This window comes from Rana temporaria, chromosome 9, assembly GCF_905171775.1.
Source record: "Rana temporaria chromosome 9, aRanTem1.1, whole genome shotgun sequence".
Taxonomy (NCBI): domain Eukaryota; kingdom Metazoa; phylum Chordata; class Amphibia; order Anura; family Ranidae; genus Rana; species Rana temporaria.
The window spans coordinates 106,242,372-106,254,651 of record NC_053497.1 but is presented as its reverse complement, the minus strand read 5'-3'; the positions used below and the strand labels follow the sequence as shown (position 1 = coordinate 106,254,651).

Below are 12,280 nucleotides of genomic sequence, written 5' to 3'. Positions count from 1 at the left end.
CCCAATACAGCGTGACCTGTGCAGAGGAAGAGGCAATCCGGCCGGATCAGCAGAGCGGGATTGCCTGCTGTAATAGCTTTCATTTGAATTTCCCGTCTTCCCGGGGCTCATCGTCACATAACAACCCCCCCCCCCCCCCCGCTACATGCGGCGGTCGGATACCCGCGGGGAGCGATCCGGGACGACGGCGCGGCTATACGTTTATAGCCGCTCCGTCGCGATCGCTCCCCGGAGCTGAAGAACGGGGAGAGCCGTATGTAAACACAGCTTCCCCGTGCTTCACTGCGGCGGCTGCATCGATCGAGTCATCCCTTTTATCGATGATGTCAGTCCTACAGCCACACCCCCCTATAGTTGTAAACACACACTAGGTGAACACTAACTCCTACAGCACCACCTGTGGTTAACCCCCAAACTGCAACTGTCATTTTCACAATAAACAATGCAATTTAAATGCATTTTTTGCTGTGAAAATGACAATGGTCCCAAAAATGTGTCAAAATTGTCCAAAGTGTCCACCATAATGTCGCAGTCACGAAAAAAAAAAAAAAAAAAAAAAAAAAAAAAAAAAACGCTGATCGCCGCCATTAGTAGTAAAAAAAAAAAAAGAATAAAAATGCAATAAAACTATCCCCTATTTTGTAAACGCTATAAATTTTGCACAAACCAATCGATAAACGCTTATTGCGTTTTTTTTTACCAAAAATAGGTAGAAGAATACGTATCGGCCTAAACGGAGGAAAAAACATTTTTTATATATGTTTTTGGGGGATATTTATTATAGCAAAAAGTAAAGAATTTTTTTCAAAATTGTCGCTCTATTTTTGTTTATAGCGCAAAAAATAAAAACCGCAGAGGTGATCAAATACCACCAAAAGAAAGCTCTATTTGTGGGGAAAAAAGGACGCCAATTTTGTTTGGGAACCATGTCGCACGACCGCGCAATTGTCTGTTAAAGCGACGCAGTGCCGAATAGCAAAACCTGGCCTGGGCATTTAGCTGCCTAAAGGTCCGGGGCTTAAGTGGTTAACAAAATCTTCAAGATAAACTTGGTTACCCCCACACCTATGCATAAAGAAGTTGCATTTTTGATGCAGCTTACACACATTGCATTGCCACCATTCACCTTTATGGAAGATGCTTTTTAATAAAATGCAATATTGAGGCCTGCACAGATTGATTCTTCTCACTGTAATTTGGTGAGACGCAATCGCCAGCACACAATAAATGGCAGATTTTTTTGGTCATAACTAAAAAGCGAGTCAATGACCGCTGCCTTTATGTACCACGATTTTAAAGGGCGTCTTTTCCAGAAAACAGCTTCCACCCAGATAGCTTCTTTTTTTTTCTTTTTTTTACCAGAGAAAGCAAAACAAGCTATAAAAATGTCTATCAAACTAACAGCATGAACAAAAACACAATGGATTCCTCTACTTTACAGCTTCTAATCCGAGCAGCTCGGATGGCACAGTCATGATTTTGATATACTCTGCACAGGAAGGGTTAAATGCAGGTGCTCCTGTAGGTCGCTCAACGAGAAGGATGTTTTTGAACCCTGGACCCGTACATTTTTTTTATTATTATTCACGTGTCCAAGGCAAAGGTCCGTCCGCCCCCTCTTGTATTACGCACAAGCTTGTCTGTCTGGCGTGATGCAACATGCGTCTTGAAGTCAGGCGTAAACTACGGCAAAAACATGGACTTGGGTCAGCAGCCATCTTGGAACAGAATTGGCACAAACTGAACATTAAATATGTGGGTAAAGTTATTTTAAATAAAATAAAAGTTTGAACGGATCGCAGCTTCAGTCCTCTGATCCACTTCTGATATTTTATACCAATTCACACAATTGTCACATTTACAAATGTTCCTGAAGTTTATGAAATTAAGTTTATTTTTATTAGTCTGACACTTAGAGCCAGTTCACACAGGGGCGACCTGTCAGGCGACTCAGCCGCCTGACAAGTCGCGGTCCACAGTAGTCAATGGAACGGTTCTAATAGGAGCGACGCAACTCTCTCCGACTTAGAAAAAGGTTCTTGTACGACTTTGGGGGCGACTCGGGGCGACTTGCATTGACTTCAATACTGAAGTCATTTTGCAAGTTGCCTCTCAAGTCGCCTTGCCGAGTCGCCCCTAAAGTCACGCCGCCTGTGTGTGAACCGGCTCTTATGGTTTTCTGCATTCTTGTTTTCTACTACAAATCCATAAAGATGATCCATCTGTGAGTATTGGTAACACAACCTTCTTTCTCTGCACTCTATTCCACCCATGCGGTCTTCAGCTTTCACACAGATTCACTCAATGTGATTGCAAATGCAACCTTTTAAACACTTTGCAGCTTTCCGTTTCACCATCCACTCAATATGAAGAAAAATATTTGGCAGATTTCAGAAACCCCCAATGCAAAACGTAGCAACACTGAATGACAATGTGAGGATTTTTTCACAATTTTAAAGTGTTGTCCCTATTTGGGAGATTAGCCTAGGTTCACACACGTGCAAACTCGCATTGCACAAATATCGCATGCCATCGGCACTGCAGTGAGGGTGCAAATCACATGAAATGTCGGTGTTCGCACAAGTGTGTGGGCAACATCGTTTTTAATGATGAAGTTGGAAAAACGTCGTTTTTTGGACAGGTGAAACATTTTGTTTTCTGCCGCAGTTCACTAAAGCAGCCCATACATTATGCAATTTTTTTCAGTTAAGCCAGCAGGTTGCCGCAATTCGCCTATCCACACTCGATGTGGATGGGGGAGTCCTCCCGCTACGCTATGGTTTTCTGACCGCAGGATAAAAAACAATAGGGAAAAAAACTTGTTAGGCTGGTTGTATAAAAAAACTCAACCTTCCCATACATGGATTGAAATTCAGCTGGTCCCAGCTGGAACCGCCAAATTTCACTCCATGTATGGTCGACTTAAAGAAGAAATGCAGTCTGCTCACATCATTTTGTAATAAAAACAAAAAAAAAATATCTTATTTTATATATACTGTAATTCTGTACTTCCCAAATATGCTGCAGAAAACCTCCCTCTACGGAGTCTGACTGCAGCCATTTTAACTGTGGGCAGCTGAAGCTGCCTGTTCACTTCCTGGATTTACAGAGGCACACATACAGCTCTGCAGCTCTCATTGGTCCTCCATTGACTTATCCCCCCTCCCTTCCTGGCAGGGGAGGGATTTGATTTAAATCACTAGTTAAGGCTTGATTTAAATCATAATTTTTAAAGAGCCGCTGTTGACAGTCCCATTCATTTTAATGGGATGGCTGATGATGCGGCAGTGACACAACAAGGTGAGGGATGTGGCAGGAGCGGGTGAGTGGATGCCTACTAACATGCGCTGACATAGTGGATATGAAATGACAGGTGCTCTTTAAATGTAAGGACTCATTCTTGCTGGCAGTTAGAACCTTTAAAATTTGCAAACTGAAGGTTTTCCCATTTAGAATAATAAGCTGTCAGGTTAGTAAAACAGCGATATCAGAACCGATTCAGTCATACAGTTTGTAGTGTACATAGATTTGCAAAACAATGGGATAAAGGAATATTCCTGAACTTTGTTTTACCTCACGGTTACTGTGACATTGTGTGAATGCATCAATGCAGTGCATGTTATCTCAGCTTGCAGAGCTTGGATTAATTGAAAGAGTTTACCAAAACATTTTATATTGTAGAATATACAGCCTCGTGCTTCATTTCATGCTGAATAAATTTAAACTATTATTAATGCATCTTAAAAAGAAAAAAAACTATCTTTAGATAGATTTTTACTCCAAAATAAAATATTTAAAAAATTTAAAATAAATTTGATAAAAATCAAAAAAGGATTAAAATCACAAAAATCTGATTCTTTTGATTTTGTTTTTTAAATCATTGATTTTTTTGCTTCCTGGCAAACTGTCACGAGAGTGAGAGAGAGAGAGCGCGGTGCATGATGTCATAAGCCTACACTTTTTACCAGACCAGAAACAGGAAGTGGGCTGTATAAGGTATTTACTGGCAGAAAAAAATGTTTTACTATCCAAAGTTAAAACAACAACAAGGGCAGAAGATTTGATAGATGGAAAGATGAAAAAATGACTGAAGTTCCGCTTGAACACTAAAGCTGGCCATACACCAGGTCCTGCCAAAAATGTGATCTGCGTTTGGCTGGCACTGCTCAACATTTGTTTGCTGAACTTATATTGAAGAGTCATGTTGGAACTTTTTTCTCAATCTGTGGCTGCAGCCAATCAGCTGTCTTCGATTGGGAAAATCCCAACAGGCTGTAGATCCGATAGATCAACTTCTGTACAACAAGGGTGCCCATACATGGATTACAATTCAGCCGGTCCCTGCTTAACCAACCTAAGTTTGATCCATGTATGGCCGACTTTAGTATGGATGGTGGAATCTGCTCGCTGGCAAAAAAAATAAAAAAAGCTCCCAACTGTATATGGTGAGCTTTACAGGTATTGTCCCCTCCTGCTTGCTCCTTCCATTAGCACGCTTATTGAGTTTCTTCTTCCTTTCCCAGTCTGAGCTCTGCTGTGCAGCACTGAAAGAGGCCAATAGCAAGCCAAATTCAGGTACTTCCACTGGTTGCATTTAAAAATGACATTGAGCCCTGGTTCACACTGGGTACGATTTGGAACGATTTGAGATGCGATTTGACATGTCAAATCGCATCTCAAATCGGCGGCAATTGTCGGCAATGGCACTGTCCTAATCAGTGCGACGCCGCATCTGCGATTTCAAAAAGTAGTTCCTGTACTACTTTTTGCGATTTCGGGCCGCGATTTACATTAAAAATCGCGCATTTTACCGTGATTTTGAATTCGCAGCAGTGTGAACCTAGGCTAAATTGCGTATTAATGAACACAGAGCTGCAGTATTTTTTAAATATCTGACTGGAGCTTTAAATGTTCCACAGCTGCGATACAAGCCTATGTATATCTGAAATGATATGATGTTTAAATCTCCATCAAAAGTTTGTTTATGTGACGCTAATCCCATAAAACACTCGCCATATCAGTCAGCTGACCGTGACACTTCTCCCCAAGACGACTGCCAAAAATATCTCAAATATTTATATAACGGCCATGAAAAATAATATAGAATACGCAGGCAGGTGTGAAAAATATGTTGGCGCCTCAGACAAGGCCAAGCACACCGCTGGCGCTTTGCACACAGACCCTGAAAAGCGGCACTTGGAAACTGTTCAGGGGCATTTTAAAGGCCCTACCAGTTCGGATGATGAGAATGAGGCCACCTACCATCAATTGTGGAAAAAAATTTGCATTCAAAAAGGTAAAATAAAAATAAAAGACATCAGCAAGGGATAGACCTTTTACCCATCTGGGGTAACAGGTGTCAGGCGGACGCTTGGAGGGTGGGCAGCCCCCTCAGAACCTTTGGTGCAATAATCACCAGCAGACAGGATCATAATTCAGCTTGTATGATTCACAGCTCCATTTTACACAACTTGCAAAACAACCCAATCAGTTTGAAATAGAAATGAAAGGCAAAACATTTGTGTATAAATAGAAAAACATTATAAATACCCTCGCCCCCCCCCCTTTTTTTTAAAAAGTGATCACATTTCCTCTGTTCTCAGTTAAATGAGAGCTGGGGAAAAGAAACAGCAGCACACCGATCTTCCCAGTGAATGACTATGCAGGGGAGACATGTCAGGGCAAGCCTGATCATTGAAGGAGAGCAGGCTGAGCACAGCTAGAGAACTGACCACACTGTGCTCTAATGCCTAGCGTGGTCAGTTTCTAATAGGAAAGCAGAGGGATTGGCAGGAACACCAGGGATTTCACACAAAGGAAGCAATACAAAGAGAACAGGATACTTTTCCATACAAGTACATGGTACAGCGGGCACATATGAAAGGAAATGTTGGGTTTACATATTCTTTAACTAGAAATACACCAATGAGAACAAATCGTTTATTTTCTTTCTTTTGGACAGAAGCAGGGCCAGAAAAATGAAGTCACTTCCATGACCGGTCCTCTTATAACATGACTTTTCTGGAGCCCCCTGCTGCTATTACAAACCACTAATAGTTTATTTATACTTGTGATGCGCAGTGGGACACGGAGCTGTCGAAAAGCAACCCGATATCAGAGCTGGGCGTTTGATTGAAGCCCCCGGCTAGGCCTTATCTCCTCCCTTTAAATCAGGTTTAGATGGATAAACGGCAGACTTTGGGCACACTCAAAATGGGACTTATCAGATGGCACTCACACTTGGCAGCCACAAGAAAAAAAGAAGAATCCTAAATAATGCATAGAGGAAAAGGGAGAGCGGCGATAGCGCGGCACAGCGTCGTCTCTATAACCTACACCAGAGATGGACTGGCAGGGGTAAGGTTACGCTTGGCGCAGTTTTGCAAAAGTAATCAGAGAAGGACCTTTCAATTTTCATTTTGTGTGCGGCGATACAAAACTGCCAGTGTTGCCGGTAGCTTAATCGCTCTTGTTTTACCATAACAGAGTCATATAACCGCACACACAGACCCGACCTGTGTATATATATAATATATATATGTCTTAAAGCTACATTTAGTTTTATTTCTGTCTGTGACACCAGAGACTTTCCCTCGCTGTCCCCAATAGGCACAAAATGGCAAGTGCTGCTGACATTAGGACAGGAAGCCATGGACAGCAATAAAACCCCTCCCTCACGCTTCTAAACGTGTGCTTTTGGTTCCACATTGGACACATTTCACCTCACTTCCAATCCTGGCAGGAAGTGCGGGAAAATCTCCCCAATACCGACACAGACCACAATAAAAACCTCACAGAGGCTCTATCAAAAAATGAAAGGAAAGGTTTGGGCTAGGGTTGGCCATTAAAGTGATTATAAACCCTTATATAAACCCAGTGAAGTGACTGGCCTCTGATACACAGGGATTAAACAAATCTTCCTACATAAATTGTACCCGTTTATCTGCAGTCTTCTCTTCTCTACACCCACTCAAAGTCCATCATTTCTAAAAGCTAGTCTGAGCTGTCAGGGGGTAACAAAGGGGGCGGAGAGCTAAAGTTACAGTCTTCAGAGCTGAATGGAGGGAAGGGACACACCCCCTTCACACAGGAACAGAGCTGAGGCTGTCAATCAGCTGGAGGTCCCTCCCCAGTCACCATTTTCTCTTGGTGTCAGAAATTATTCATGCTGATAACAGAGGAATGAAGCAGCAGACAGAACTGACACTTAGTGCTCTGGATTGAGACAAGTACACAATGTAGAGGGATATGCTTTGTTTATATTTCATGTCTGAGGTTTACAACCACTTTAAATATTGTTCATAGATCACCCCCTTCATGGCATCTCAAAATGACAGCGGCCACCACACAGAAGACACAGATCAGCCTGCATTGGTGGAGCTTGGTGTAGTATTACATTGCCATCAATGGGAAACACTTCTGAACTCCAACTCTCAGCTTTCAGTTGTTTCGAGTTCCCAAGAGGACTGTTGTAAAACCATAAAAATGTATCATCATTATAATACCCAAAAACGGGAAAAAAAATTATGATGCAAATGGTGGCTGCATTCGTTTTCTTTTTTTTCTTCTACTTTAATCCAGCCAGTAAGACTTCATGTACACGGGACGTTGTTTAACCTCTTCTGAATGATTTACCTTGACAGCTAGAAACCGATGTCTAAAAACGTCCATTTGCATCTAGAAGCTTTTTTTTTTTCTTCGTTAAAATGAAAAACGTCTGTAAACGAAGCGCTGCTAAATGCGAGTTTCTGTGTTTACAGGCATTTGGCGTTTCAAATTTGTTGCGCTCCAAAAAAGGCTTCCCAACTCAACTGCCTAGAAAGCATGGGCGTCCGCTCCATAGGGCAAGGGGGGGCAATTGACCCCCCCTGGAAAATCGAGAAGGTGTTGAAGAGTCTCGCGGCCGCGGGCTGTCTGAGCGGTCCCGGGCCGGATGTCACACAGACACAGCGAGCAGAGTGAAGCCGCCTCCCCCTCCAGTGTTTATGTGTACACAGGGGGAGGGAACCTGCTGTGACCCGGCGGTGCTGATGGCTGATCTGAGGTACTGAATGGGATGGGGGGGAGGGGAGGTCCATCTGTGCTGAAGGGGGGGTTTGTGCTGAAGGGGGGGGTCCATCTGTGCTGAAGGGGGGGGTCCATCTGTGCTGAATGGAGGGGTCTGTGCAGAATGGGGGGGTCTGTGCTGAAGGGGGCTCTGTACATTCTTTAGGCTATATTTATATGGGCATGGAGTGAAGCTTAATTATCTCAAGAGCAATTTCACACTGCCAACTGGCCGCGTTATCGGTAAAGCGCCGCTTTACCATCGTTTTAGCTGTGCTATTCAGCCGCTAGCGGGACATACATGGGTCCCTATGTGATTACGGGTGTCAGCGGATGAACATCCGCTGACACCCGTAATTTGTCCGCCTCCGCAAAGATCCGCATTTGCAGACGGAAGAAATCCTATTTTTCTTCCGTCTGCCGGATCGGATGAACGCGGACATACGGTCCGTGTTCGTCCGATCCCCCATAGGGGAGAGCGGAGGAAACACAGGGCGGTCCCTGCACAGTGTGCGGGGACCGCCCTGTCAGCTGCCAGCTCAGCGGGGATTTTACGGAGGATCCCCGCTGAGCTTTGTGGACACACAGAGCGGATCATTACTGATCCGCTCCGTGTGAAAGGGCCCCTACAGAGGAGAGTTCAGGGGCAGCTGAAAAAAATGCCCAACTGCTCCTAAACGTCCGTTTATCAAGTGTAAAATGGTTTGTCTCAACCCTCCAACTATCACTTTTGCTGGAAAGCTTAGTCTGTTAAAGGAAGTTGAAAAATGACAGATTTACTGGCAAGAACATCAGCTAAAAATACAAGTAAAATGCCCTAAAACAGGAAAACTAATGCAGCCACGACATCTAAGAATTGGTAAGCTGCAATCGCTTTTCACGCAGACAAAAAGAATTCCACAATGTTTCTTTCACCTGATGCTGAGGAAACAAGACAACATCCATGCAGCGTTTTACAGAAACTCAGCACCCGCCAACCTAAACCCACAAGGAGAGGAGACCCATTCCAAGGCCTAAACTTATCTGATGGACGAGACTTAAGCGGTCTCTCTGCGTTTACACACCACAAGCCCTCATAATATTTACATCTTGGTCCAATAAAGCAAAATCACAGGCTGCAAAATACCCGAATTACACAGAGCGCGCCTGATCTAAGCGCTTAAAGCTCACGGCCATCAGATAGGTAAAGAGCAGAGGAAGGGAAACAATATTTATTCCACTTCTCAGAACTGCCACAGGACGCAACTCACAAACCAAAGAGAGCCGCCGAGACAATGCAAACTTCATCACGGAACTACATGATGTGATCACACATGGGAGAGATCACCGAGGACTACAACAGGCACATAGAAAATCATTATACACTGCTGATAGCAATGGCAACCGACACATATTGTTTTATACAGAATGACATAAAAACACAAATATCTACAATGCACCATGAATAAAAAGCAAACATGCTAAAGGAACATGTGAACATGCATGACTATATATAACACACACACACAAAATACATTTTGTCAGGACTTGTAAGCAGAAATCTAGCATGTCATAACAGGAAGTCAAAAAAAAAAAGAAAAAGAAAAACCCCAAACACAAAAATATTATAAACAGAAGTTGGTGACTTGGCAGCACTTGGCAGCTCTGTATGCCAAGCCCCCCCAGTCTACAATGAAGAGCCAGCCACACAGGTAGCCAAATTATGGGGGACCCTGTAAGACGGGGGGGGGGAACACTATCATTTCTCAACATTATTTTTATTATGTTTTATATAAAATCCCAATAAAGACTGGAGAGGGGGCAATACCTGGACAGAGAGATTCCTAGTGACTGTGTGATCTAAGGGCAAGGGACGTGGTGCTGGTGAGAATGGCGGGGTGTCATCTGACAGGACCTGGGGGGCTCCGCCATCATTCACTCTCTGCCACAGGTGTCTGCAACTACTGCAAGAACTTCAGCTCATCACCCTACCGGGTGATGCTGGGACTTGCAGTACTTGCCTGGCCAATCGCATATTATCCCTTCTACTGCATGTGATCTGTACAGCTGTGTTAGACCATGCTGGGCACACTGTACCCACATAACCTATACTACCCCCACTCAATGCCCTGGTATAGGTAGAACTCATATATGGAGTCACATAGTCCCCCCAGTACCCTGGTATATGGGGTGACATGATATATGCGGTGACATAGTATGATATATGGGGTGACATTCTGTGATATATGGGGTGACATAGCCACAGTACCCTGATATAGGGTGGCATGAGATATTGGGTGACATAGCCCCCAGTTCCCTGATATAGGGTGGCATGATATATTGGGTGACATACTGTGATATATGGGGTGACATAGCCCCCAGTACCCTGATATAGGGTGGCATGAGATATTGGGTGACATACTGTGATATATGGGGTGACATAGCCCCCAGTACCCTGATATAGGGTGGCATGAGATATTGGGTGACATACTGTGATATATGGGGTGACATAGCCCCCAGTACCCTGATATAGGGTGGCATGAGATATTGGGTGACATACTGTGATATATGGGGTGACATAGCCCCCAGTACCCTGATATAGGGTGGCATGAGATATTGGGTGACATACTGTGATATATGGGGTGACATAGCCCCAGTACACTGATATAGGGTGGCATGATATATTGGGTGACATACTGTGATATATGGGGTGACATAGCCCCCAGTACCCTGATATAGGGTGACATACTGTGATATATGGGGTGACATAGCCCCCAGTACCCTGATATAGGGTGGCATGAGATATTGGGTGACATACTGTGATATATGGGGTGACATAGCCCCCAGTACCCTGATATAGGGTGGCATGAGATATTGGGTGACATACTGTGATATATGGGGTGACATAGCTCCCAGTACCCTAATATAGGATAACATGATATGTGGGGTGACATACTGTGATATATAGGGTGACATAATTTATGGGGTGAAATACTGTGATATATGGGGTGACATACTGTGATATATGGGGGTGACACAGCCCCTCAGTACCCTGGTATGGGGTGACCCTATAGTGTGATGGAATGGAGTCCCCCTTTAGCTCAGGCCATGTTATGGGATGACGCAGTAGTCAGTATTATGGGTGGGGGGGGGTTCCCCCATGTTGCAGTGTTGGGGGGCTCTCGTCACATAAGTTCCCGGTCATTGGTCCACACACCGGTCCGCCCCCCACCCCGGGCCGTGCACACGGGTCAATGTCGGGGTGTCAGGAAAGTTGTGTGGAGGAGCCCCCGGGGGAGATGAGGGGTCGGTCCGTTTGCACACACAAAGGTCCTCACTGCCGGTCACACTCACCCAGAGGCAGGAAATGTTTGGTGTCCATGGCGGCTCCTGGGGCCCCTGTGGCTGCACTCTCCCCGGGGCCACACAGTCCAGGTTGGGGGAGGCCGAGGCGGACGAGTTGCTGCAAACTCACCAACAATGTAAGTGAAGTCTGTGTGTGAGAGAGAGAGAGGGAGAGGGAGAGCGGCGCTGGCTGTACTGAGGGGCCCCGCCAGGGGGGAGCGACGGACGGCGGGCGCTGAGCACACAGACACCCCGACTCAGCCTAGACTTCTCTGTACGTCCGGGGGAGGGACTCATCTCACCTATATAGATCATGTACTAGTACCAGGGGTCAAGTCCTGGGGAAAAAAAGTGCAGGAACTCCGTTCCCACGCGTTCCCGCAGGACTTGAGCCCTGATACCCACTGTGTCATCTGTATACCCTCTATCCTACCCACTGTGCCATCTATATATCATGTACTAGTACCCACTGTGTCACCTGTATACCCTCTATCCTATCCACTGTGCCATCTATATAGATCATGTACTAGTACCCACTGTGTCACCTGTATACCCTCTATCCTATCCACTGTGCCATCTATATAGATCATGTACTAGTACCCACTGTGTCACCTGTATACCCTCTATCCTACCCACTGTGCCATCTATATATCATGTACTAGTACCCACTGTGTCACCTGTATACCCTCTATCCCATCCACTGTGCCATCTATAAATAGTGTTCTAGTACCCATTGTGCCACCTGTATACCTTCTATCCTACCAACTGTGCCATCTTTATATATATCCTGTACTAGTACCCATGTGTCACCTGTATACTACCCACTGTGCCATCTATATATATCATGTACTAGTACCCACTGTGTCACCTGTATACCTTCTATCCTACCCACTGTACCATCTATATATCA

General features: G+C 44.7%; 1 protein-coding gene across 2 annotated transcripts in view; it reads right to left on the bottom strand.

Annotated features, from left to right (window-relative positions):
* The window catches only part of RXRA (retinoid X receptor alpha), a 268,926-nt gene extending 257,317 nt beyond the window's left edge, over positions 1–11,609 (bottom strand). The window contains exon 1 of one of the 2 annotated variants that reach the window (XM_040324086.1): positions 11,380–11,609. In XM_040324086.1, the coding sequence (XP_040180020.1) occupies positions 11,380–11,407 (28 nt within the window). In that variant the 5' untranslated portion in view covers positions 11,408–11,609. The remainder of the gene's footprint in view (positions 1–11,379) is intronic. The other variant, XM_040324087.1, reaches the window with a different exon arrangement.
* Between the last annotated feature and the right edge of the window lie 671 nt (positions 11,610–12,280).